The 21,544-nt window shown below is 45.7% G+C and overlaps 1 protein-coding gene and 1 long non-coding RNA gene across 9 annotated transcripts in view; one reads left to right on the top strand and one right to left on the bottom strand.

The window, feature by feature from the left end:
* Nucleotides 1-15,892, bottom strand: part of LOC108177686 (uncharacterized) — a 44,924-nt gene extending 29,032 nt beyond the window's left edge. Inside the window, exons 1-2 of one of the 4 annotated variants that reach the window (XR_011390518.2) lie at nt 15,606-15,892; nt 15,281-15,444 (exon numbers count right to left, since the gene is read on the bottom strand). This is a non-coding gene — a long non-coding RNA (uncharacterized LOC108177686). Of the gene's footprint in view, nt 1-15,280; nt 15,551-15,605 lie in introns of those variants that run through there. The other 3 variants (XR_016210740.1, XR_016210739.1, XR_016210742.1) reach the window with 3 other exon arrangements.
* The window catches only part of LRIG2 (leucine rich repeats and immunoglobulin like domains 2), a 69,867-nt gene continuing 63,923 nt past the window's right edge, over nt 15,601-21,544 (top strand). For 2 of the 5 annotated variants that reach the window (XM_008264647.5, XM_002715761.6), the window contains exon 1: nt 15,976-16,435. In XM_008264647.5, the coding sequence (XP_008262869.1) occupies nt 16,206-16,435 (230 nt within the window). In that variant the 5' untranslated portion in view covers nt 15,976-16,205. Of the gene's footprint in view, nt 15,730-15,975; nt 16,436-16,517; nt 16,665-21,544 lie in introns of those variants that run through there. The other 3 variants (XM_051856150.3, XM_008264649.5, XM_089300120.1) reach the window with 3 other exon arrangements.

Below are 21,544 nucleotides of genomic sequence, written 5' to 3'. Positions count from 1 at the left end.
AATGGGTTAATCCATTCATAGGTTAGGGGACTCTTGGCTTGCTTGCTTTCTTTCTTTCTTTCTTTCTTTCTTTCTTTTTGACAGGCAGAGTGGACAGTGAGAGAGAGAGACAGAGAGAAAGGTCTTCCTTTTTGCCGTTGGTTCACCCACCAATGGCCGCTGCGGCCGGCGCACCACACTGATCCGAAGGCAGGAGCCAGGTGCTTCTCCTGGTCTCCCATGGGGTGCAGGGCCCAAACACTTGGGCCATCCTCCACTGCACTCCCGGGCCACAGCAGAGAGCTGGCCTGGAAGAGGGGCAACTGGAACAGAATCTGGCACCCCGACCGGGACTAGAACCCGGTGTGCTGGTGCCGCAAGGCAGAGGATTAGCCTATTGAGCCACGGCGCCGGCCATAAATAAATCTCCCCTAATGATTGAGATGCCTGTATACCACATCTTGAGTAGCTACGTTCCATTTGGGCTCTGGCTCCTGATTTGAGCTTCCTGCTGATGCTGGCTCTAGGAGGCAGTGGGAGGGCTCAAGTGCTTGGGGATCCCAGTCACATATGTGGGGGACGTGTTCCTGGCTTTGGCTTGGCTCAGCCCTGGTTATTTCCTCCATTTGAGGAGTGAACCCATGGATAGGCTCTCTCTCTCTCTCTCTCTCTCTTTCTTTCTCTCTCCATTTCTCTCACCATCTCTCTGCATCTAAAGTAAGTAAGTAAATAAATAAATAACTATTTTTAAGCAGTGGGTACCCGGCTCCCTGCGCTGTCTTGCTATGCGATGCCCTCTGCCCTGTTGAGATACAGCAAGAAGGTCCTTGCCAGATGCCTGTGCCCTACTTTTGGACTTCCCAGCCTACAGAACTGTGAGCTGAATAAACCCAATTCTTTTCAAATTTTTTAAAAAATATTTATTTATGTATTTGAAAGACAGAGAGAGAGAGAGAGACAGAAAGAGAGAGAGAGAAATCTTCCATCTGCTGGTTCACTCCCCATATGACTGTAACAGCTAGGGCTGGGCCAGGCTAAAGCCAGGAGCCAGAAACTCCATAAAGGTCTCCCATGCATGTGGCAGGGGCCCAAGCACTTGGGCCATCTTCTGCTGCTTTTCCCAGGCTCATCATCAGGGAGCTGGATCGGAAGTAGAGCAGCCAGGACTCGAACTGGCACCCATATGATAGAGTGGCACTGCAGGTGGTGGTTTAACCCAGTGCACCACAGCGCCAGCTGCAGTTAAACCCCTTTTCTTACAGATTACGTGGTCTCAGGTATTTTGTTCTAGTGATAGGACATGGACTTAGACAATAGGCAAAATAGTCACACTTATTAAGACATATTCCAGGCACACTGCAAGTTTTACATGTATTGTTTAATTCCATCCACTCAACAAAAGATTTTTATCTCTCTCTCTCTCTTTTTTTTTTTTTTTTTTTTGACAGGCAGAGTGGACAGTGAGAGAGAGAGAGACAGAGAGGAAGGTCTTCCTTTGCCGTTGGTTCACCCTCCAATGGCCGCCAAGGCCGGTGCACTGCGCTGATCCGATGGCAGGAGCCAGGTACTTATCCTGGTCTCCCATGGGGTGCAGGGCCCAAGCACTTGGGCCATCCTCCACTGCACTCCCTGGCCACAGCAGAGAGCTGGCCTGGAAGAGGGGCAACCAGGACAGAATCCGGCGCCCCAACCGGGACTAGAACCCGGTGTGCCGGCGCTGCAAGGCGGAGGATTAGCCTAGTGAGCCGCGGCGCCGGCTATTATCTCTTTTTCACAGATGAAAAATCTGAGGCCCAGAGAACTTAACTCAGCTCTCCAAGGTCACGTGTCTCGTATGTGGTTAAGGCTGGACTTGAACCCACATGGCACCCTAACTCCACGCACTTAGTCCCTGTTACTCATTGTTTGTTCTAGAACCGTGACTCTAAGAACTTTCACTGATAGCTCAGCATTCCACCACCCTCTTTAGTCTCTGACACACCTGGGTATTAGGGCCTGCCAGGTCACATGTAGGTGGGGTTTTGTTTTGAAACCATCTCTTGGTGCCTTCTTTACCACCTGCCACATTTTATATTCATGGTATTACACATATTTGGGTTACACTTAGCATATATCTGCACGTATAAAATGGGTGTGATCTAAATATGTGTTCAGAAATTACATATTGTGCACTCAGAGTTTATATCTAGAAACACACGCCTATGTTTTACACACATATAAAAGTTATGGCTGTGGTAGAGGAGAGGCAGCAGCACCGTGACCTTCCAACCCATTTTGTCCAACCTATTAATAACTGTAAAATGGGGAGACAGTCCTTGCTTGTCATTGCTGTGTGAGTATCAGAGGATCAAATGAGATCCCACGCCGACTCAGAAGGCTTGCTCGTACATTTTTTTTTTTTTTTTTTTGCCAGCTAGTCAGCTGTCTGCATGAACTCTAGTCAACATACATGATGTACTGGGTAATGTTGCACCTCTGTGGCTCCCTCCATAGAGCCATAAACTCCCTCCCTTCCCATTTCTCCTCTGTTGACAATCTTCCGGGCTTTTCTGTGAGGAGCCTGGGGCAGAGGTCGGGAATTTTATAGGAAGCAGGGTAAAAGACAGAAGAAAAGGTCTTTTTACAATTTACATACTAGCATGTTGTTTTTTGTTTGAATTACAAAATAAGTCACTGTTGGCTAGGGTAGAAGGAAGTGAGCACTTTTATACAAAACTGGTAAAAAATTTTTTGGGGAGAGCTAGTTATTGAATTGGAGATCAATATATCAATGCCATTTTGTATGCTATAATCAAAAATACAAAAACTCAAGCCCATATTTAGACAGAGTTTTACACAGCAAAAAAGTCCCCAAAAGACAACAAATGGCTAACAGTGGCAACCCTTGTAGGGGTGTGTGGGGTGTATGGAAGGGCAAGGTGTACCTGCTCCTTTGTATTTTCCTCTCTCCTTTGAATTAGCTTACATGCATTTATTACTTTTTTTGCAAAAATGAAACAAGTCCAGAGCAGAGGAAGCTAGATGGGTGCCAGAGGGGTTCTCCGCAAGGCCGGCTCCGGTCCCGGGAGGGCGTGACCCCTGCCGGCTGGCCCCCTGTGCTGTTTTGCCCCACATGCCCAGCTGCTTAAGCAGCAGGTTCCCAGTGGCTGGTCAGCTGGAACTGCTTCAGGAGGACAAACAGGAAGGACACAGCTGCTGGTGCAGATTACTCCACTGGCCTCATTGACAGGAACCAACTTTAAACCTTATCTTGTTGAGGAGCTGAGGAGCGGCAGGCAACTTATTGTATTGGCCCAGTGGTTAAGTTTCTTGGGACACACACATCCTACCTAGGAGTGTCTGGATTCGAGTCCCCACTCTGCTTCCAACTCCAGCTTCCTGAGAATGCACACCCTGGAGGGCAGCCAAAAATGATTTAAGTAGTTGGGTGCCCCACCATGCACGTGGGAGACCTGGGTTGAGTTCCTGTCTTTGGTTTGGCCTGGCCAGGGTTGCTGTGGGTGTTGGAGAAGTGAATCAGTGCATGGGAGCTGCCTTTCAGAGAAATCAAATAAATAAGTAAAACATTTTTTAAATGTTGAGATAAATGTCACACTGTTCGCAACTCCACACTTCTGCCTGGGTCAGGCAATGAGCTGGATTCTGTCTGTGTGGAAGGAACTGTTAAAATGTTGCCGCTGACGAAAGCGTAGCAGGTTTCCTATACAGAACGTGAGTTTTGTGAAGCCATCTTTCAAACGTCTCCCTCAATACCCAGAGTGTGAGCCATGGCTTCCGATCCAGAATCCTGTCCTGTTTTCCTGTGCTGTGGGCTGCTTCCATCTCCATCGCCCTCTGTCTCACTCTTCCAGCTTCTTTCTCTCTCCATGCCCAGTCCTCTCATTAGTCCAATTAACAAACCGTGGCTGTCATTGCAGTTCAGCCTGAGGAACAGGGTCTCTTGGGGACAGATGTTATGGTGGGGGCATGGTGGGGGAGCCATAGGCCGTCCTTACATCCACAGGGCAGTGGGATGAGGGACCGGAATTGGCAGCAGATGGGCCTCCCTGGGCCCCATCTCCTGGGACATCATCAGGATAATCAGTGAGAACTTCATTAGACACAGCGAGGGCCTGGCTATTTGGCAGAGCATCATGGTCCCATTCAAGGACGAGAAGATTCTGTCCTAGAGATAATGACCAGCCTGCGGCCTCTGGCCCTCTTCCACCCACTGCCCTTCGGCTCCCCACTCCCCGCCGCCGGGCATACACACACGTGCGAGCATGCAGGCACGCACACAAGGCCCCTGGGCTTGCAGTCACCCGGCCTGGGTGGCTGACAAACAGGGTGAGGCTGGAGGGCCCAGAAACGCACGACTGCCCCTGCTGATTGCTGAGAATACCCAAATGCTGAGATTCCCAAGAGCGCATTAAACCCTCACACGTGCCTCATCCAGAGTGAGAGCTGGTTCCCTCCCAACTCTGGCAGGATCAAGGATCAGCCTGGGGAGTGGCCGTGAGCCAGTTGGTTAAAAACAAGAAAATAGGACCTGCTGCAGGTGAGTGAAAAAGCTAAGTGGCTCAGGGACAGGTTGGTTTGTTGGGTACCGGCTGGAGGTCAGCATTTTCAGTTCTCTCCTCTCCACACCTTCAGGCAGTGAAACTGGAATTTGTGCCAAGGTGGGGCGTGCGGTTGGGGGTGCAGGGTCGAGGTTTGATGAAAACTCAGCCCAGTTATTTTCTCAACCAATTACATGTACTTAGCTCCTTAGGCATATATTTGGGAAAAAGGGGGTCCATGTGACACTCATTCTGCTGACACCTGGCTCCTACCTGCTGTACTGTCGACATTCCTGCTCACCACCTGGAATTATGAGCTTCTGTGCTGGCCTCAGACCAAACAGAATGGGCCAGATGCTGTTTTCTTTCACTGCTTTGTCTTTTAATCCCCAACCCCTACCCTGCTCAACCACAAAAACACGTGTGTTAGTATAATTGACGTTACTGTAGACACCTCAAAAGTGCCCATGGACTGGTCACCTGAGCATCACCTAGCAACCTGTGAAGAAGTTAGACCTGGGGCCAGCGCTGTGGCATAGCAGGTAAAGCTGCCGCCTGCAATGCCAACATTCCACATGGGTGCCGGTTCAAGTCCCAGCTGCTCTACTTCCGACAGCTCCCTGCTAAAGTGCCTGGGAAAGCAGTGGAAGATGACCCAAGTGCTTGGGCCCCTGCCACCCACGTGGGAGACCTGGAAGAAGCTTCTGGCTCCCGGCTTCAGCCTGGCCCAGGCTTGGTGGTTGTGGCCATTTGTAGAGTGAATCCACAGATGAAAGACCTCTCTCTTTCTGTCTCTTTCTCTATCTCTGTAATTCTGACTTTCAAATAAATAAATAAATCTCTAAAGGAAAAAAAAAGGAGCTAGACCTACTGAATGAGAAACTGTGTGGGCCCACCCAACTCCCTGAATAATAACAAGCCCTCCAGATGATTCTGATACTTGATGAAATGTAAGAGCTCATTGCTGCATGTTTAAGGATAACTTGAAAAAAATGCCAGTGCAGGGAAGGTCATCGCAACTGATTTGTATATGGGACTATTCTCAAGCCTACAGGAATAAATAGGGATTTTCATGGAATTTTACTTCCGTCACTGGAAGCTCACATGCAGAGGCTGATTACTTTACCTCCCAAGACAACCCAAATCACGTGCTCACACACACACACACACACACACACATGCATGCTCACACCCTTGCATGTGCCCATGTGTACATGCTCACACATACACATGCCCATGTTCTCACATACATGTATGCACATGCTCACATACACATATGCACATGCTAACACACATAAACCCATTCCCTATTTTCTCTCTTTAAAGTGCACATTCTTGAATTTGGTGTTTGTCATTCTTATGCATATTTGTACCACATGTTTACTATATGCTGTCTTTTTAAATTTTTTATTATTTATTTGAAAGGCAGAGTTACAGGGAGAGAAAGAGATATAGAGATAAATCTTCTATTTGCTGGTTCACTCCTCAAATGACCTCAATGCCTGGGGCTGGGCCAGGCCAGTCAGGAGACTGGAACTTCATCTGAGTCTCCCCATAGTGGCAGGGGCCCAAGTACTTGAGCCATCTTCTGCTGTTTTCCCAGGAGCATTAGCAGGGAGACGGATCAGAATTGTAGCAGCCAGGACTAGAACCAACACTTGCAGGTGGCAGCTTAACCCTCTTCACCACAATGCTGTCCCTTACATTTTATGTATATATAAATATTTATTTACTTATTCAAAAAGCAAAGTGACAGAGAAAGAGGGAGACACATACACATACACACACAAAAAAAGCCTCTATCTGCTAGTTCATTTCCTAAATGACTGCAACAGCTGAGGTGGCCCAGGCAGAAGCAAGAAGCCCAAACTCCATCGAGATCTACCATGTGGGTGGCAGGGATCCGGGTACTTGGGCCAACATCTGCTGTTTCCCAAGAGCATTAGCAGGAACCTGGTTTGGAAGCAGAGCAGCGGGGACTTGAACTGGCGCTCTGACATAGGATGCTGGCATCACAAGTGACAACTTAACCTTCTGCTCCACAATGCCAGCTCCTAATAGTATTTTTTGCATTTTGGAACTAGGTGTATTTTAAACACACTGTACTTAACTGTTAGACCTTTGCTTTTTTCCACTTACCACTAAGTTTTGAGACTTATCATTGGTACTATTATATCTACCTTTTTACTTTCTTTTTATTTATTGACTTTTTAAAAAGGTTATTTTCACTGTACATATTTAGGGGATACTGTGTGATAATTCAACACATGCATTCAGTAGATGAAGATTAAGTCAGGTTAGTTAGCATTTCCATCTCTAAACATTAAAAAAACATTTGACCAGAAATAATTACACTCTCCACCAATTTTATTGTTGGTGGAAATTTAGGTCAATTCTAATTTTCAGCTTTTATAAACGTGCTACAACCGACATACACATATGTATCTATCTGTCTATAGGTGTGTATCCCTTTTTACCCAAATACAATAGTTTCTCTTGGAAATAGTTCCTTTGTCTACGAATGGTGTTTCTGGGTCATGGGTAACGAGCATCCGTGACTTTATCAGATCTTTCCAAGTTATTTCTAAACTATTGACTTAAGCGCTACAAAAACAGGGTACCAGAGTTCCTGTTGCTTATGGTCAACATTTGATGTTGTTAGACCTGAATGTTTTGGTTAATTTTGCCAATTTTTGAATGGGAATGATATTTTATTGTAGTTTTAATTTGCATTTCTCTGATTACTATGAAGGTTAACATGTTTTATGTGTTTATATGATCATTCAGGTTTCTTTGTGATTTTATGTTTATTCCTTTGCTTATTTTTCTATTAGGATATCTTTTCTCCATTGATTTGTGGAGCTGCTCTCACTCTTTTGCTTGTTTGTTTGATAGACCCTGGATATGAATTATAAATGTTTTCTTTTGATCATGGCTTATATTTTCATATAATTTCTGGTGTTTTGTTGCACTGATATATTTCATTTTCATATAGTCAGATTTATGAAAAGTTTCCCATGGAGCTGGAGTTCTTTGAGTCATGTTTACAAAACTATTTTTGTTAGAAAAGACCAAAATGCTATAACAAGGAGACCACAAAACGCAGCGGCATTTAAAGATCAGACACATTTAGGTTCTCTCACAAAACAGTCTGAGGTGGCTTTTCTGTCTGTCCCTTGGCATTCAGTGACCCACCTTCATGTCCCTTTGTGGTCTGCCTTTAAGATCTTTATTTTTCTTCCTTTAAGATCTATTTATTTATTTGAAAGGCAGAGTAACAGACAAAGGGAGAAAGAGAGAAGAAGAAAGAGAGACACAGAGACAGAGATCTTCCATTGCTGGCTCATACTTTGAAAGGCTACAATGGTCAGGGCTAGGCCTGGCAGAAGCCAAGAGCCAAGAACTCCATCTAGTTCTCCTGCATGGGTCATCTTTAGCTACTTTCCCAGGCACCTGCAGGGAGCTGGATCAGAAGCAGCACAGCAGGGACTAAAACTGGCACCCTGATGTAGGATACCAGCATCACAAGTGGCAGCTTAACCCACTGTGCCACAATGCCAGCTCCAATATGTAATGCCTTTTTTAAGATTTGTTTTTTTTTTTTTATTTACTTGAAAGGCAAAGTTACAGAGGAGACACACAGAGAAAGAGAGAGAGAGAGAGAGACAGAGACAGAGACAGAGACAGAGAGAGATCTTCCATCCACTGGTTTACTCTCCAGATGGCCGTAACCACCAGTTGCTGGGCTGAAGCCAGGAGCCAGGAGCTTCATCTGCGTCTCCCATGTGGGTGCAGGGGCCCAAGAAGTTAGGCCTGCTTTCCCAGGAGCATTATGAGGGAGCTGGATTGGAAGTGGAGCAGCTGGGACTTGAACTGGTAGCCAAAAGGGATGCAGACCTCTCAGGTAGAGACCTAACCTGCTATGCCGCAATGCTGGCCCCAGTATCTTAAATCTCAGAGCTACAAGTAGCACATATCATGCCTGCTCACATCCCATTGTGAGAACTTAATTTCATAACAATACCCCTCTTGGGGGAGCTGAAAAGTGAGCCCAACTCAGCATGCTAACTATAGAAAAAGGGAGGAGTTTGTGGACAGGTGGTCTCTGCTACACCTTCTCTACCCTGAGGGCATAAGAGAATTCTCAGTATTTTTCTTTTAACATTTTTGCTGTGCACATTAAGCTCTTTATTAGGGTTTATTTTCATTAGAGTGTGAGTTAGGAGTCTTATTCTTCTCTGTGAATAACCAGTTGTTCTAGCATACTTGTTGATTAATCCATCCCTTATTGCTTTGTAGTGTGACCTTTGTCTTACTTTACCTTTCCTTGTGTACAGGACTCTAATTCTGGACTCTTCATTCTATTTGTTCTGTTTGACTGTCTATCCCTATACCTCTTCCTCACTTTCTTCATCATTTTTTTTTTTTTTTTTTTTTTTTTTACAGGCAGAGTGGACAGTGAGAGAGAGAGACAGAGAGAAAGGTCTTCCTTTGCCGTTGGTTCACCCTCCAATGGCCGCCACGGCTGGCACGCTGCGGCCGGCGCACCACGCTGATCCGATGGCAGGAGGCAGGTACTTATCCTGGTCTCCCATGGGGTGCAGGGCCCAAGTACTTGGGCTACCCTCCACTGCACTCCCTGGCCACAGCAGAGAGCTGGCCTGGAAGAGGGGCAACCGGGACAGAATCCGGCGCCCCGACCGGGACTAGAACCCGGTGTGCCGGCGCTGCAAGGTGGAGGATTAGCCTAGTGAGCCACGGTGCCGGCCTTCTTTCTTCATCATTTAAGCTTTGTTGTAACTCATTCTCTGAAAGAGTAAATCCTTTGCCTTCATTTCTGTTTGTTTTTAATAGTCTTGTTTTTTAATGTCTTATTTTTATTTTCATATATTTCAAAGACAGAATGACACAGAGAAAAGATCTTCCATCTACTGGTTTAATTTCTAAACACCTGCCACAATTAGGGATGGGCCAGGCTAAAATCAGGAGACAAGAACTCCATCTGGGTCTCCCACGTGGGTGGCGGGGGCCCAAGTACTTGGGCCATCTTTTTTTTTTTTAATATTTATTTTATTTATTTTGATAGGCAGAGTTACAGAGAGAATGAGAGACAGAGAGATATAAGTCTTCCATCCACCGGTTTGTTCCCTAAATGTTTCCAACAGCCATGGCTGGGCCATGCCGAAGCCAGGAGCCAGGAGCTTCTTCCAGTTCTCCCATGTGGGTGCAGGGCCCCAAGCACTTGGGTCATATTCCATTGCTTTCCATTAGCAGGGAGCTGGGTCAGGAACAGAGCAGCCAGGACAAGAACCGGTGTCCATATGGGATGCTGGCACTGCAGGCAGCAGCTTAACTCGTTATTTCACAACGCCTGCCCTGGACCATCTTCTGCTGTCTCCCCAGGTGAATTAACAGACCTGATTGAGTTCCTGGCTCCTGGTTTCAGCTCTGCCCACCCATAGTTGTTGCACGTATTTAGGAAGCAAACCAGCTGGATTGGAAACAGAATAGACAGAACTTGAACCAGTACTCCAATATAGGATGCCAGCATTGGAGGCAGCAACTTTAACCTATTGAGCCACAACTCACCGTGCCACAATGCTGGCCCCTGTAATGTATTTTATCGTATTCAAGTTTATCTCTTTTTTTAAAAAAAGTTTTATTTATTTGAGAGGCAGAATAATGAAGAGAGAGACAGAGACAGAGACAGAAGGAGGACTTCTAGCTGCTGGTTAATCCCTCAAATGCCTACAACAAGTGGGCTAGGCCAGGCAGAAGCCTGAACCAGGAATGCTGTCCAAATCTCCTACGTGGGAGGCAGGGACTCAAGTACTTGACCATAATCTGCTGCCTTCCAGGAGTATTAGTAGGAGGCTGAACCAGGAGTGGAATAGTCAGGAATTGAATCAGGAACTCTGATATGGGATGTGGGTATCCTAAGTGGTGGCTTAACTCCTTACACCACAAAGCCAGTTCCTCATATTTCTTTTCTTTCATGATTAATGATTGTTTTCTATCTTAAGATATCCATTTCTATTCCAAAGTGAAAAAATAGCCCGTAATATTTTCTTCTAAAAGCTTCCTGGCTTTACCTTTCATTTTTAGATCTTAAATTGATTTTTGTATACAGTATGAGAAAAGATCCACTTTTACTTTTCTCATATGATTATCTAATGATTTCAACCCTATTTATTTATTAATTTATTTATTTTAAAAGATTTATTTATTTACTTGAAAGTCAGAGTTGCACAGAGAGAGAAGGAGAGGCAGAGAGAGAGAGAGAAAGGTCTTCCATCCACTGGTTCACTCTTCAGATGGCTGCAACAGCCAGAGCTGTGCAGATCTGAAGCCAGGAGTTTCTTCCAGGTCTCCCACATGGGTACAGGGTCCAAGGAGTTGGGCTGTCTTCTACTGCTTTCCCAGGCCATGGCAGAGAGCTGGATTGGAAGTGGAGCAGCCGGGACTTGAACTGGCGTCCATATGGGATGCCAGCACTGCAGGCTGCGGCTTTACCTGCTACGCCACAGCGCCGGCCCCCTCAACCCTATTTATTAAGAAGTCCCCACTGCTCTTAAGTCCTACCTGTTCATAAATCAAGCATCTGATCAACTCTCTGATACATACACAAGCCTATTTAACTTTCCCTGTGGCAATAGTAGACTTTTAAATTATGATAGCATTAAAACATATTTTGATATCTAGTAGAATAACTTCTACATTTTAACTGTAAACACTTGTCTGCTTTTTTTTTATCTTAAAATACCATGTGTATTTGGGAATTATATTGGAATTGTATTAAATCTATAAATTAACCTGAGAGAACTGACATCTTTCTAGTAATGGTTCTTTCATTCTAAGAACATGATATACCTCTCTATCTATTTAGGTCATTTTTTTATACTTTTCAATATGTTTTACATTTGAAGTTAGCCAAAAGGCCGAGAAGTGATTCAATGTTTTATAATGTTCTCCATACACTTTTTCTCTTTCATTTCTTTATTTTATCTAGGTATCTTTTAGTTTTTTATTACTACCAAATATGCTACTTTAAATGGCACGTGGCCTAGTGGTTAATACACCAGGTTAAGATACCCACATCCCATATCAGAATACCCAAGTTGGATACCTGGCTCTACCTCATGACTCAGCTTCCTGATAATGGTATGGAGGCAGGGGTGATGGCTCAAGTAGTTGCGACCCTGCTGCTTATGTGGGAAACCTGGAATTCTTTACTCCCAGCCGTGACTTGGCCCATTCCCAGCCATTGAGGGCATTTGGGGAGTTAACCAGTGGATTGGAGTGTTCTCTCTCTCTCTCTCTCTCTCTCTCTCTCTCTCTGCCTCTCTGAAACACATTTACACACAATTTATATTTCATAATTGCTAATTTATTAGAAAAATTGATTTTAGTTTGTTGATTTTATAGTGGAAGCCACTAAATGCCTAGAAGAGTTAGAAAAATCTTTATAGAGGAAGAAGCCAGAAGAATAGGAGATGCCTAGCCAGAGCTGAAGAACAGTAACCAGCAAGAGGGACAGCATATAGAGCTGACATTCATGGCCCAATGTTTGAAAGGCAAATAATTTTCTGTGGCTGGGATATGGGCAAAACGGTGATGAGCTATTAGAAATGTTAGTTGGGTTGGGCCCTGATTGTAGAATGCAAATTGTAGGACAAAGAACATAGTTTTTTATTACAGGCATTGGGGAATCATTAATTAAATTTTTTTTCAGTTTTCCAAATCAACCATATTCATCACCAAACATTAGGAGAAAAATGAAATGTTGGGAATATCAACTATTTTTAGGCAGGGAGAAGCTAACACCACATTTAAATCAATATGGTTTGTGAAGATCATTTCAGTGACCTCTAGAGGCTGGGAGAAGAAGAGCCTGGAAGACAACAGACAGCTTCAGAGGTTATTGCACTGGTACCCATGAGAGATGAAGGTCTGAACAAAGTGGCCATGAAGAGGCAGGGAAAGCTCCGAGATATTCCACAGGGGAAATCAACGGAGTCCGGTGACCGATTAGATGTGGCAGGAAACAAAGAGGGAAAGTGTGGGTAATTCCGAGTTTTCTAGCTTGAGAGAATGGAATTTATTCAGTTAGCTATGAGTTTGCAGAGTGTAGATCTGAGATAATGGGATTAAGGGTAGCTAAATTTGAAATGGATAGGGTCTACCTCAAAGTCTGGAACCAAAGATCCAAAGGAGTAGTTTTGTTTTTTAGCAATTTTGAGCTGGGGTATTCTCTGCTTCTGATCCTGCTGAACTCTTAAACACTCTGGCATTGTGGTGCAGTGGGATACCCACGTCCCTTATTAGAGTGCTGGTTCAAGTCCCAGCTCCTCTGCTTCCAAATCCAGCGTCCTGCTACTGCACATCCTGGGAGGCAGCAGGTGATGGCTCAACTACTTGAGTTCCTGCCACCCATATGGGAGACCCATACTGAGTTCCTGGCTCTGGCTTTCAGGAATTCCTGGTTGTGGGCATTTGAAGAGTGAATCAGTGGATGGAAGCTCTAGGTCTCTCTGTCTCTCTCTCTGGCTTTCAAATAACTACAAACAGGAGCAGGTGTTTGGCACAGCAGCTTAAGCCACTGCTTGGTTTGCCTGCATCCCATATTGGAGTACCTGGGATTGCGTGGTCCAGGTTCCTGCTAATGCACGTAGGAGGTAGCAGATAATGGCTGGAGTACTTGGGTTTCTGCCACACATGTGGGAGACCTGGATGGAGTTTCTGGCTCCTGACTTTGGCTAGGGCCAGCCTTGGCTGTTGTGGGCATTTGGGGAATGAACCAGCAGATGGAAAAATCTCTCTGTCTCTCCCTTGAGTCTGTCACTCTGCTTTTCAAATTAAAAAAATATATATATATATATTTAAAATAAAATTCTTCCCAGGTACTTTGGCACCCAAGGTTTAATTAGACAATTCTAGGGTAATGAATATAAAACCACTTTATTCTATTGTTAATGAGAAATTAACCACTATGATCTGTTAAAAATGTATATTAACAAAGTCTAAGAATACTAAGGCTTATTCTGTCTCTCTTTATTGCTACGTATATTGACATTTCTCATAATAAAAACATTTTGAAAAAATTAGATAATTTTATCACGTAGGGTTTAAAATAATTTTATTACCTATTCATTCATCAAGCATTTATTAGGTGTCTATTATGTACCAGGTACTGTGCAAGTCAATATGGGAGAATACAAAGTATACAAGGGTACTTCAAAACATTGGTGGAAATGGAATTAAAAGATAAGTTCATTTTGGTGTAAAGTAGTAAAGGAAAATGTATATTATGAAAAAATTATCTGTGGCTGTAAGTGCTATCAGAGTGGCAGCAGGAAGTAAGAGCTGGAGGAATTCTGTAGACTGGGGTGACCCACACCATTTATAGGTGAGGCCACAGGTCAGAGAGCACCAAGATCTGATGGGCTCATTTGGCAATTTCATAGGAAGATCTGAAACTATAATGTGGAGGTGCTAAGCTGCCCCCTGTAATTGTGGGGCTCCTGACTATGCCCAGTTTCTCTCTGGAGGTTGTCAAGCCTGCCCAAAAGCCAGGGGAAGGAGGCTAAGAGGAATTCTCATTGTGCCGTCATGGCTTTCAAAGTTTGGTTTGGATGGGAACATTGGCTGTGGCCTTGATTCCACAAACTATTTCAACATTTTAAAATGGAAAAGGGCTTTTAAAAAGCATAATTATGAGTGCAAATCTGCCACTGGGAAGATTGATTTTAGTACTTTCTGGGATAACCCTATGACCTGGGCATTATCATTCTTTTTAACTTTCTTAGGTTTTTAATTTACAAGTCAGAAAATCCATACCAGAGCCAACCTTTCCTCTGCCACCAAGCCATTTGTTCTAAGTTCTCTGGGCTTATTTCCTCATCAGGAACGATTTCTCACAGTCACTGAGGGATCAAATAAGACAACAGTTACCAATGCTCTGTTTTCATTTACTTTTTAAAATATTTATTTGTTTTTATTTGAAAGGCAGAGTTACAGAGAGAGAGGCAGAGACAGATCTTCCATCTGCTGGTTCACTCCCCAAATGGCTTCAATATCCAGGACTGGGCCAGGCCCAACCCAGGAGCCAGGAGTTTCCCCCAGCTTTCCAAGGTCATCAGCAGGGAGCTGGACGGGAAGTGAACACAAACCAGCACCCATATGGGACGCTGGCATCGCAGTGGCAGTTTAACTCACTTAGCTCACTACGCAACAACTCCAGTCTCTATTTATTTATTTTTCATGGTTATTTATTTATTTATTTATTTTCATCCACTTGAAAGGCAGGGCAGCAGCAGCAGAGAGAGACATCCATCTTTCAATTGCTGGTTCACTCCTTAAATGCTTGCAACAGCTACGGCTGAAGCCAGGAGCCTGGAACTCCATCCAGGTCTTCCACATGGCTGGCAGGAGCCCAAACACTTGAGCCATCACCGGCTGCTTCCCAGGATGCATCAGAAGAAGAGGTCCCACGACTGGAACCAGCACTCTGATATGGAATGCAGGCATCCCAAGTGGCTTAACCCGCTGCACCACAGGCTTGCCCCCCGCCCCCAGCAAATGCTCTATGACCAGTATAAATGCACTACGTAATAGGGAGCTACCACTATTATTCTCAGAATCTTTTTTATGATCTTAGATATAATACAAGGCTGAACGAGCGCAATGTGACTAGACTCCACTGCTCCCAGTAAGTTTCCCGTAACCTCTGCTTTAGGATAAATAAAAAAAAAATTTCCTCATACTCAGCTTTTGCTTCGTTGGCTGCTCAACCTTCTCTTTATCATATTCTTGTCCCACTTGCTTTTCTGACAGCATCGCCCAAGGCAGAGGAAAGAAAGGCATTTTCCGTAGAGATATGCAGGTGCGGTCCCACCAACATGCACTGAACTCCAAGCTAGGAGAGAAGCTGGAGGAGGTGCACAGATTATTAACAGTCTCAGGTGCCTACAGGCCTTCCACAGAGGACGATGAGCTTCGTGTTAGGAGAGGGGAAGTTACCGCCCACTTGCAGGGCAGCAGGCGCTGCAGCCGAGCAGCAGGGGGCAGAGCAGAGCTCTGGAGGCCGACCTGGAATAAAGCTCGTCTGGCAGCTCCGCGCCCCATTCGGGTCTGCGGCTTGCGAGGCAGCCCTTTGCCATTCCCTTCGGGGAGCCCAAAGAAGATAAAGTATCTTTTCCTGTGACGACAGCAGGTATGCCGGCAGTCAGGACTCTGGACTCAGCGCCTCGCCCCAACGTTTCCTCTTAACGGAGCCACGACGCCCTCCAGCGGAGGAAAGGCACCTTAGGGGCACCCCAAAGTTTCGGGGCACCTTAACTTCCGGCTGCTGGAACAGCTCGGCGGCTTCTGGCCTCGCCCCCTCTGGAGTCCCACCCCCGACGCAAGCTCGTCATTGGCACCGATTGGCTGGGTCGTGTGCGTGGGGACGTTGCGTCGCGGGGCGGGGCATACGAGGAGATGTCTGTAGGGCCTCCGTCGTAAGTCCGCCGGCCGCCGCCCCCGCTGTCGTGCTGCTTCTGCTACTCGCCTGCTTTTCGAGGATTCAAGCGACAGCCGCGGCAGCGGGTGGTCGCGCAGACGCCAAACGTCTCTGCCGAGCAGCGCTTTATAGCAGGCGGCTGCGCTCGGCCCGGTCCAGGAGGGGTGGGGGCGGGGGGGGGGCGAAAAATGGCGCCGGCGCCCCTCGGCGGCCTGGAGGAGCAGCTCCTGGGGTGTCGGTCCGCACCACTCTGGCGGCTCCTATTCCTCGTCCAGGCCGTTCTGCCCGCCGCTGGCGCTGGCCTCTGTCCCGCACACTGCTCTTGCCGCATTCCTGTGCTGGATTGCAGCCGCAGGAAACTGCCCGCGCCGGCCTGGAGGGCGCTGTCCGGCTCGCTGCCCCCCGACACGGCCAGCCTGTGAGTAGAACGATCGTGCGGAGAGACCCAAGCGAGGGGGAGTGCCCCCTCCGCCGGGGACCGGAGGGACCCGGGCCTGGGCACAGTGCGTGGCCCGGGGCCTAAGGTGTGAAGACGAGTGCCTTTACGATGTTGTGAACTTTATTTTGAGTGGTGGGAGGCAGAAGAGGCTAGGGCGAGGGTTCCCGGAGACTGGTATGAGGAGCAGCGTGAAGATTCTCGGGGCCAGGTGATTTCTCTGGGCTGGGGAGGGGTTGAGGCGGGGACGTTGGATTTGAAGGGCTCTTCGGGTCTCAGGCACCAGTGTTGGTGGAGGGGCGGGTCGAGCACGGGAGGGTCCTCACTCTGGGCTGCATCATTTGGTGTGAACTTCAGCTTGAAGGGGCCTCAGGCATCTCTGTGTTGTGTGTCTAGTTGCCAGTGTTGGTTCATTGTCATCTGTAGTTCTGGTACTTAGTAGGGTTGAAAACTTCATCATGTGTCAGGCGCTCTAGTGCTAATCTGGAATATCTTTACAAAGTAGCGTGTTTGTTTTAACTCAGGATTTAGGTAAAGGAGGGGAGGAGTCCTCATGATTTTTACACAATGATGCGGTGCTTGTTTTCAGTACCTTACCTTGTGCCAGAGAACCCCAAAATGAGTCGCTTTTGTTTATGTCTGAGAAGCAAGTACAGTGTTGAACGAATTCTTCTGGAGTTTTGACAGCTGAGTTTTCGTCTTGACAGGCTTGTATTAGAGGCACCTGGAGAACTCCTTAGAGACAGCCGGGTGGCATTGGGAACAACAGTAGGTATTAAACACTGCAATTATGGGCCTTCCCAACCACTAACATAGTTATTTCTCTGCTGCTTAACTGAGCACGTTTATGAATTGACAGCCTCTCAAAATCAGTCATCATTAAAAAAGAGTAGCTTGACGTGCAGTTAAAATATGAGAGCCAGTTGGATTTTCACTGGAAATAGTATACAAATAGAAATACAAATTTGTGTTGCAAATTCATGTGCTTGCAGATAGGTTATGTATTGAGATAGGAAAGAAAGCCACCTCATATATCCATTGAGAAAGTTAGTGTAAGTAAACGAATGTAGTCGACATAGAATCACTATATAATAAGATGGTTTCTGGTGTTTTGTGATAGTGCCACCTGCAGCAGATGCTGGTTCTGTTGACTTACATTTAAAAATTTGTATCTGGGGGCCAGTGCTGTGGATAAAGCTGCTGTCTGCAGTGCCAGCATCTCATATGGGTGCTGGTTCAAGTCCTGGCTGCTCCACTTCTGATCCAGCTTTCTGCTATGGCCTGGGAAAGCAGAAGATGGCCCAAATCCTTTGGCACCTGCACCCGCGTGGGAGACCCCCAAAAAGCTCCTGGCTTTGGATCAGCCCAGCTCCAGCTGTTGCAGCCATTTGCGGAGTGAACCAGCGGATGGAAGACCTCTCTCTATCTGCTTCTGCCTCTCCATAACTCTGCCTTTCAAATAAATAAATAAATCTTTTTTTTTTTAATTAATATCCATGTGCAGCATAGCCTGATTTAAACCTAGTACAGCATCTTTCTTATGCAGCAAGTGCCCTTTCCTAAAAAATTCTTGGAACAGCTACCTGATTAAGACAATAAATCTGGCACAGGTTTAAAAGCAACAGGGTTTCACTTAACTGTAATAGAAATTAATGTGGCCTCTTTTCAAAGTTCCTCCACTGGTAGGTAAACAGTAATCAGAAGTATTGCTGTGTGATATATTTATTTTAAATCTAGGTTTGATTTTTTTTTTGGTTAATAAAGACAGATTGCATAAAGCCAAGTGACATTCAAAAATTTTAAATGTCCCATAATGAAATTGACATTTTCATTTGAAATGAAATGCCTTGGAGAGCAATTCTGTTGCAGAAATGTAATTGTATGGAAGTCTTACATTAGCAGAACAACTCTTAGAATATTAAAAGATATTGTGCTGTTTAAGTTAAGAAATGAAACATTCATCAGCAGTTGTGCTTAGCTGTAAAACCACAAAGTACACTTGGGTTTCTTTATATAATTGTGAATTATTTAAAAATGTTTGTATATGCTTGAAAGGCAGAGAGACAGAAATACATAGAAATTTTCTATCCACTATTTCCCTTCCCCAAATACCTGTAAAAGCTGAGGCTGGGTCAGACCTAAGCCAGAAGCCTGGACATCATGTCACTTTGTGGGTGACAGGGACCCAAGCACATTATTAATTTTTTTATTTTATTTTATTTATTTATTTATTTATTTGGACAGGCAGAGTGGACAGTGAGAGAGAGAGACAGAGAGAAAGGTCTTCCTTTGCCGTTGGTTCACCCTCCAATGGCCGCCGCAGCTGGTGCGCTGTGGCCGGCGTACCGCGCTGATCTGATGGCAGGAGGCAGGTACTTATCCTGGTCTCCCATGGGGTGCAGGGCCCAAGCACCTGGGCCATCCTCCACTGCACTCCCTGGCCGCAGCAGAGAGCTGGCCTGGAAGAGGGGCAACCGGGACAGAATCCGGCGCCCCGACTGGGACTAGAACCCGGTGTGCCGGTGCTGCAAGGCGGAGGATTAGCCTAGTGAGCCGCAGCGCCGGCCTAAGCACATTATTACTAATGTGCACTTGCTGCCTCCTAGGGTGCACGTTAGTAATAAGCTGAATCGGAAACAGAGGTGGAACTTGAACCCAGGCACTCTGATATGGGATGTGGACATTCCAAGCGGCATCTTAATCATGGTAGCAGACACTCTTGCCCTGTAATTTGAATTTTTTTTATGACTTATTTGAAATGCAGAAAGAAGGAGAGAGAGATAGAGAGAGACCTTCCTTCCTTCCTTCTTCTGGTTCACTCCCCAAATGGCTGCAAAGGCCAGGGCTGGGCCAGCTGCCCAGAACTCCATCTGGTTTCCCTACGTGGGTGGCAGGGGCCCAAGCAATTGAGCCATCCTCTGCTGCTTTCCCAGGCACATTAGCAGGGAGCTGGATCTCAAGTGTAGCCACAGGGAATCAGCTGGTACCCATATGAGCTGCCAACCTTCTAAGCAGTTGATTAAGCTGCTGTGCCACAATGTTGGTCCCTGAACTTATTTATTTATTTATTTATTTTTCCCAGAAACTTTTTGTTTAAGGAATACAAACTTAATACTTTCCATAAATACAACTTTAGGAATATAGTGATTCTTCCTACCATACCCACACTCCCACCTACACACACACCCCTCTTGCTCCTCCCACTCCTATTCTCATTCTTATTTTTTACCAAGATGTATTTTCTTTTCTTTCTTTCTTTCTTTTTTCTTTTCTTTTTTTTTTTTTTTTTTTTTTTGACAGGCAGAGTGGACAGTGAGAAAGAGACAGAGAGGAAGGTCTTCCTTTTTCTGTTGGTTCACCCCGCAATGGCCACTGCGGCAGGCGCGCTGCGGCGCATCGCACTGATCCAAAGCCCGGAGCCAGGTGTTTCTCCTGGTCTCCCATGCGGGTGCAGGACCCAAGCACTTGGGCCATCCTCCACTGCACTCCCGGGCCAGAGCAGAGAGCTGGACAGGAAGAGGAGCTACCAGGACAGATCCGGTGTCCCGACCGGGACTAGAACCTGGTGTACCGGTGCCGCAGGCGGAGGATTAGCCTGTTGAGCTGCGGCGCCAGCCCACCAAGATGTATTTTCAACTAACTTTATACACATACAGTTAACTCTGTACTAACAAACTGTATGAAAAAATCTGTTCTTCAGCAGTCAAGAGCTGTTCAAAGTTGTTGCATCTGGATGTGTTAATTTCACTTGTATAGATTACCTATGAGGTACTCTGTTATCACAGATCAGGGAGAACACATAGTATTTGTCCTTCTGGAACTGGCTTATTTCACTAAGTATAATGTTTTCCAGTTTCATCCATTTTTTTGCAAATGACAGGATTTCATTTTTTAATTACTGTGCAATATTCCATGGTGTGTGTATCACATAATTTCTTTATCCATTCTTCAGTTCATGGGCCTTTGGGTTGATTCCGTATCTTAACTATTGTGAATTGAATTGCAGTAAACATGGGGGCAGATAACTCTTTCATATGCTGATTTCATTTCCCTTGAGTAAATTCCCAGGAGTGGGATGGCTGGTTCATATTGTAGGTCTATGTTCAGATTTCTGAGGTATCTCCATACTGTCTTCCTTAGTGGCAGTACCAGTATATATTTCCACCAACAGTGGATTAGGGTTCCTTCTTCCCTCACATTCTTGCCAGCATTTGTTTGTTGACTTCTGTATGAAAGCCATTCTAATTAGGGTGAGGTGAAACCACATTGTGGTTTTGATTTGCGTTTCCCTGATTAATGGTGATACTGAGCATTTTTTTCATGAATCAACCATTTGGATTTCCTCTTTAGAAAAATGTCTAGGGGCTGGTGCCATGGCGCAGTAGGTTACTCCTCTGCCTGCAGTGCTGGCATCCCATATGGGCGCCGGTTCTAGTCCTGGTTGCTCCACTTCCGATCCAGCTCTCTGCTATGGCCTAGTAGAGCAGTAGAAGATGGCTCAGGTCCCTGGGTCCCTGCACCCACACTGGAGACCAGGAGGAAGCGCCTGGCTCCTGGCTTTGGATCTGCGCAGTTCTGGCTGTTGCGGCCAACTGGGGAGTGAACCATCGGATGGAAGACCTCTTTCTCTCTCTGCCTCTCCTGTGTAACTCTGACTTTCAAATAAATAAATAAATCTTTTTTAAAAAAGCAAAATATCTAATTACTTTGCCCATTTCTTCACTGGGTTGTTTGTCTTGTTGAGTTTCTTGATTTCTTTATATATTCTGGTTATTAATCCTTTATCAGTTTCATAGTTTGCGGATAATTTCTCCCATTCTGTCTGTTGCCTCTTCACTTTGCTGAGTGTTTCCTTTGCTGTGCAGAAGCTTCACAATTTGATGTAATCCCATTTGTCAATTTTGGCTTTGATTGCCTATGCCTCTGAGGTCTTTTCCAAGAACTCTTTGCCTGTGCCAATGTCTTTCAGTGTTTCCCCAGTGTTCTCTAGTAATTTGATGGTATTGGGTCATAGATTTAAGTCTTTAGTTCATTTTGAGTGGATTTTAGTGAACTGTGTAAGGTAAGGGTCTTGCTTCATACTTCTGCATG

The sequence above is a fragment of the Oryctolagus cuniculus genome, chromosome 7, assembly GCF_051225735.1.
Source record: "Oryctolagus cuniculus isolate XC-2025 breed Fujian yellow rabbit chromosome 7, ASM5122573v1, whole genome shotgun sequence".
In the NCBI taxonomy this organism is placed as follows: domain Eukaryota; kingdom Metazoa; phylum Chordata; class Mammalia; order Lagomorpha; family Leporidae; genus Oryctolagus; species Oryctolagus cuniculus.
This window is presented reverse-complemented; position numbering and strand designations above follow the sequence as displayed.